This window comes from Mangifera indica, chromosome 9 (assembly GCF_011075055.1).
Source record: "Mangifera indica cultivar Alphonso chromosome 9, CATAS_Mindica_2.1, whole genome shotgun sequence".
Lineage (NCBI taxonomy): Eukaryota > Viridiplantae > Streptophyta > Magnoliopsida > Sapindales > Anacardiaceae > Mangifera > Mangifera indica.
The window spans coordinates 3,443,228-3,449,385 of NC_058145.1; the positions used below are offsets into that span (position 1 = coordinate 3,443,228).

The following is a 6,158-nucleotide window of genomic DNA, read 5'->3' on the forward strand; positions in this document are numbered from 1 at the left end:
TGGATTTTTTGGCCCAAACATGCCCTATCGTCTAGCCAATATCATCACATAGTATACTAATTTCTCCTTACAGGCTGATTCTCAGGAGAATTATGGCCTCATTTTTCGACCAGAAAACCAATTCAGACTTGCAACCCAAACACATCATGTTCAAGAGTATGTGTGATACTTTCATGGGGTACATTTTGAAAGCTCGTTGGCATCCACAAATGAAACCAGTCACCTAAAACTCATTGGTTTAATGCTATTCCAAACAAGATAGGCCATGACCGCTTATCCTTCAAAGAATTCTCACCTTCTTCAAGAATTTCCTGTCGGAAACTTTTCTCAAACAAGAAGCATTCAGCTAGGAAATCATCCATAACTCAGCATACAAACACACACATTAGCTCATGCAAAATACAATATTTGCAACCAAGATAAAGACCAGTTTCTTCCAAACACCGGATTGAATATATCCAGCAGATGCAACAAGCCAAAAATGCACACAAGAATTCTGGCCAAATCAAGAACTTATTCAGCAGTTCCAGCCGAACAAGATTTCAAAAATTTCATGTAAGAAAATCGGGTAGGAATCTCCCTACTTACCTGCATTTTCCGACAAGAATATAGCAGCCATTGCTGCTCCTTCTCCTGCTCTTTGTGCTGCCCCCAGTGGCCCTCTTCTTGGCCGCCAGTGGTTGCTCTTCTTTCCCTCTCTTTTCTTCCTGAAAATCAGCATCATGAAGTTGCATGTCAGGCTGGTTGTTCGGCTGGTTTTCTCCCTCCTTTTCTCAACTTCTTGGCCATCAGAGATCACCCTAAGGCTGCCAGGATTTAGCTCATTCTCTCTTCTAAACCAAGGCGGCGGAAGCCAGCCATGAATTGAGGAGAAAGGCTGCTTATATATGCAGCAAGTTCCCCACTTCCGCAAGGACTTCTCCACCTTGCGACAGTTTATTTTTCTTATTACTTTTTCCCTTTTGTTTTCCCCTTTTTTTTTTAATTCACACGTGCATGGGTCACCCGTCAGCAGGCCCAAACAAAGCCCCCTTCTATTTTTAACATGATCCAAATTCTATTTTTTATTTTAATTTGAATTCGATTCAAATCTAATTCGATTTTAAATTAAAACTTGGAAAAGAACGATAATATCCTTATAACATACTTGAGGGAATTACATCTAATCAATTTGATTGATTGAACCATCACCCATTAGCAAAAATGGTTTCAATTCATTTGAAAACCATTTTGAATTAGATCAGACTTAATCAGACAATTCAAATAGTTAAACTAAGATAAAAAATCAAATTTAACCTAATTAATTTAAAAATCAATTTAAAAAAATCATTATCAAAAAAAAAATTTTCTCATTCCCCTCTCATCCCTGTGAAAAAATTTTTCTCCACTTTCTCCATTTAATTTCTATTTGAAAAATAATAAAATATTTATTAAATATCAAAAGATGTTTGTAATAATTTAAAATTTTAAAAAATAATTTAATATGTAAAAATTTAAAGAATATGAGATGAATTGGGTAAGGGAAAGATCCAAAAAACAACGGAGATTCTACTTAGGGAGAAGGACTATTTCCCACCCAACTTTAGATGCGTTTTCAAAATGTCACCCACGGCAGATGAAAATCCACTTTTTCCACCTATGAGCCGTTAATATGGATGATTTCTGTTTGCATAAGGGTAAAATGTCCATTTTACCCTTGTTAGATGAAATGACAAAAATACCCCTCAATTTAGTCTGTAAAATTCATCTCAAAATTGATGTAAGGGTTTTACCATTCACCCTCCTTAGGTTTTAGAAACTAACATTTCACCTTACCTAAAGTTTTTAAACTTTGAAAACTAACATTTTCACCCCCAAACCTAGGGTTTCCATAATTTTCAAAATGCAGCCGCCCCCCATAACTTTCAAAAGTAGCAGTTTCACCCCCATTCTTCAACTTCATCTCTCGACGTTGTCTCCGACGTCGTCACCGGCCTTCTCCTTCTCTTGGTGCGACGGTGGTGGTACGATGAAGAGATCTTCATCTTCTTGTCGCACGGTGCGACGAAGAGACAGAGATCTCTTCGTCGCACCACCGTGCGACAAAGAGGTCTCTCTTCGTCGCTCCACCCAGACGACGAAGGACGACTCTTCGCCGTCCTTCGTCGCTCGTTGCGTGGTCCAGAGGCTACGACGAAGGACGACGTAGCGTCGTCCCTCGTCTGTTCTTCCAGATTTGGACGACGCTTCGTCATCCAGATCTGGGCGACGAAGGGTCGTCCTTCGTCGTCCTTTGTAGTCGGAGATGGGAGATCGGTCGATTGCGTCAGCCGTCGGTGGTGGCCGGTGAAGGAAGCAAACCCTAGGGGTGAAATCTAAACTTTTCAAACTTTGAGGATGGGTTAGTTATTAGTTTTTAAAACCTAGAGGGGGGAAACGGTAAAACTTTAAAGTTTTAAGGTTTTAAATAGTAAATGACGATTTTGCCCTTGTCCCTAACTGAAAAATTGGACGGCAGTTTGGTCATAGGTGGGAAAAGTGGATTTTCATCTGCCATGGGTGGCATTTTGAAAACGCATCTAAAGTTGGGTGGGAAATAGTCCTTCTCCCTTCTACTTATCTCTATTCCCGTCCCGACTTTATCAATTTAGGATGAGATAGGGTGAAGGTCCAATTCTGTGAACCGAATTGTCATCTTTTAAGTCCAAATCTCAAGTCCCATCGTATATCTTATTGTAGGCCCTCCTCGCAAGCAGGTATCTCTGTCTCAGCTCTGTGTGCGCTAAAAAGTCATGGCTACAACAGCTATATACTGTTTCAATTTTATGGAGCGGGCATTTCTTAGAGTCTGGTTTCCATATGACTGCCACCAAACCCCAACGGTCCCTTCCAACCCATGCAGCTTTTGTTGCAGTTCCTTTGTAATCTCTTTTATACATTCCGTTTTATTCAGGGTTAGTATGTTTAATTAGTTTCAGTTGTGTGTCTCTTGCTGACAACTTTCTATATGTAGAACCAAAATTGTAAATTTTTTATCCTTATAAATAATGCATGATGGAAATGTTATATTTGTTGTTTAGATTGATACACACCCCATAAATGGCAAAGAATGCGGAATCCCAAAGAGAAGATTTAGATTTAAACTCGACAAAACTATACCAAAATAAAATTCTTGAATTATCCTGTAATCTAAAAAGATCAAACCCTTGAAATTTGTAACCATGAGTCGTTCAATACTTAAAATGTCTTCCGAAAAGAGAAGTACATACCCATTGTTTATAATTTCAATTTGTTCTTTATATTCTTGTCTTATATAAGGAATCCTAAAGGACAAACTATATCCTTTTTACCTTTTTCATGAATCAAAGTTTTTAAATTGAAAAACCATCTTGCAAAGCATGTTGACTGTAGGTACTAGACAAATTATCATTCTCTTCCCTGTTAAAGGAACAAATATGAAGTGGGTGATGATGGTGATAGAGTAATAATGAATGGCGTCAACCCCGTTTATGCAAATGTGGATTAGGAGTCGCTAGAGCCAACCAAGTCCCAAGTGGCTTGGACAAACAAGAAGATGAAGCTGAGGAGAATCCCCTTCTCTTCTGCTCATACTCCATTAGCATTTCCTTTCCTTCACCTTCCAGATTTTGCCTCATGCCACTCTCTTGCTTTTCATGTTGCAACTGTGACAAAATGCATGGCAACTTTAGCATATCATCTTCAATATACATAGCAAATAAACTGATGATGAAAGTGAAATTGAGATACAGCGAGAAGTTATACATACACATGAAGCATCAGTGGTGGTGGTCTCATTTTGGTTGTTGGGAATGACATTGAGGTTAATAAGAGAGGTTTTGGTGCTGCTAGAAATGGCAACATCCGCAGTAGTAGTGGTGTTTTTCACAAACTGGGTGGCGGTGGTTTCAGGAGGAAGAGGATGATTAGTCAAAGTGACAGCAATGGGGCGCCTCTCAGGCAGTGGCTTGACAAGGGATATTGAATGGTTTCCCAAATTAGGCAGGCCGGGAGATGGAAGTAGGCGTGGTGGTGAGTTGGAGGACGAGGAGACTGAGGGAGGTGTTGGAACCATAAAGAGATCTTCAAGAGGGACCACATCTTTAGCCTGATCGGGAGACATTGCCATGTCTGGCCACAGAAAGCTCCCCTGGGGCCTGCATATCCTGAAGCCGCTCTTTAGCCTTTCTATTTTTGCGGCTTTGTCTTCTGGCTTTGTCCTTTTTGCTGTATCTGCAGGTGGTACTGTAGCTGTCTTGTCATTTTCTTGTTTTTCATTCGACACATTTCCCATTTGTTCTTTCATTTTCGGCTCCTCTTCTTTTGTCTTCTTCTCATTTCCTGAGGATGATGATGGCATTGTTGATCCCACATGCAGTTCTACTTTATTTGGCTCCTCCAGTGATGATTTCAGCTTCTCTATGAGGACCTGCATGCATGATCACCATTAATTTATGCCATGCCTGAAATTAATTAAAGCCCTGAACTGTAACTGAGACACCATAAATAACCAACTCATCACTAAGATATTAATTGACAGAAATTTCAAGGCAGAAAAACCTATTAGAAATAAATGGAAACTCAGTAATTGAAGGTTTAATAATGGAGTACCTCCATTCCACATAGAGAATGTGAAACTTCCATCATTTGTTCTTCAATTTTAGCTTTCTTATTCATCAAATCCGCATACATCTCCTGCCAAAACAATCCAACAAACACCTATAGTGTTACATTAAGCATAAACTTGGGATCAAATCCACTCTTCACTAGTTAATTATTTACCTTCAATGGAAGCAAGAAATTATCATGATCGAAGTTCTGACTGGTAACACAAGAACTTGGAGTATTCACAACTGCCATGTCATCGTCTTGCTTCTTTAACAAGAGCTCCTGCATGTCCCTGAAGATTTCAAACAAAACAGATGAATATTAGTACTATTCTACATTATTTTGTTACGGAGAAATGATAAAAGTTGCAGCCACGTAAAAACCTTTCCATTTTGGCCATGGCTTTCTTGAGCCGCTTGAACTCCATAGCACAAACAGGATCCTGAGTTGGATTATCGCCGATGCTCCACCCCGGCGGCGGAATCCAATAAGGATCGTCAACACCGGCCGCTTTCCTAATATTAACCAAATCAACGCTCTCCAAATAGTACTCCATTGCTCCGTCGGCGTTATGCCTCCTGCGAAACCTCTCTTTTCCCCCTGGCGCCACCTTCCCGGCCATGTGTTTCAGCAAATGATCCAACAGACCGGTATCGCCAATCAATTTCCTCGCCTCCGCTCTCAACGCCGGCCTCAATATCGGTTTCCCGAACACGGCTTCTTTCTCCTTCAATACCTTCAACATGTTGATCTCCGCCATTTTATACCTCTCTTTCGACCATCTATAACTCAAGTCCTTCGTCTTTTTCTTCTTCTTCGTCGTCTTCTCACCACAGCTAGCAACTGCTCGCTTTCGCTTCCGTGTCTCCGTCATCTCCTCACGTGACGACTGATCTAGCTTCATATCTTCCACCTCATCGTTTCTCAGGATCTGAGCTTTCTTCCTTTTGCCCCACTTGAGCATCCCTATACTCTTGAGCTCAGTCCAGCACCGCCCATTCTTGGAAGGCTCCAATAAGACAGCTTCCTCCGGTTCCGTGGTGTACTTTTCGTCCAGTAAAGGCATCTTCTTCTTCTTCTTCTTCTTTAATCTTAGTGTTTGGCGAGAGAGTATAAAAAGATATGTGCGATTTGTGTTGGCTAGCTTAGTACAAATTGGGATCAGTACTTGTCTGCTCAAAGTAAGCAAACTGCTTTTAGCGGCGTCGTTTTAAGGGTCTATTCTTTTTGTTTCCTTTTTAAAATTAATTATTAATTTAATTTTCTTTTTTTAAAAAATGAATATTCAGTGCAGAGGAGAGGAGACAATAAAATTTGAATCGAAATCGCAGAATAATAATTATGTTAATGATAACATCCCTCCGTGCCCATGCGCTTCATATCCCGCACGTAAAACAGAAACACAAAAAAGGCTGATTTGGGTCAAAAAGCAAACGCGCTTGTTACGCACGTGAGGACACGTGGAGTTGACATGTTGTAACAGAAAGAACGACGGGAGAGAGGACAGCACCTTTCACAAATGCAAGCACGAACATGGGATTTGAGCTTTTCTT

The 6,158-nt window shown here is 40.4% G+C and overlaps 1 protein-coding gene across 1 annotated transcript; it reads right to left on the reverse strand.

Annotated features, from left to right (window-relative positions):
* Positions 1-230: 230 nt before the first annotated feature.
* Positions 231-5,671, reverse strand: LOC123225682 (protein DYAD-like). The gene is made up of 9 exons (XM_044649792.1): positions 4,989-5,671; positions 4,780-4,897; positions 4,609-4,692; positions 3,767-4,426; positions 3,523-3,662; positions 3,365-3,417; positions 589-707; positions 428-496; positions 231-311 (listed from the first exon to the last, which is right to left on the reverse strand). The coding sequence occupies exons 1-9, from the start codon at positions 5,669-5,671 to the stop codon at positions 231-233; spliced, it is 2,007 nt and encodes a 668-aa protein (XP_044505727.1).
* Positions 5,672-6,158: the final 487 nt, after the last annotated feature.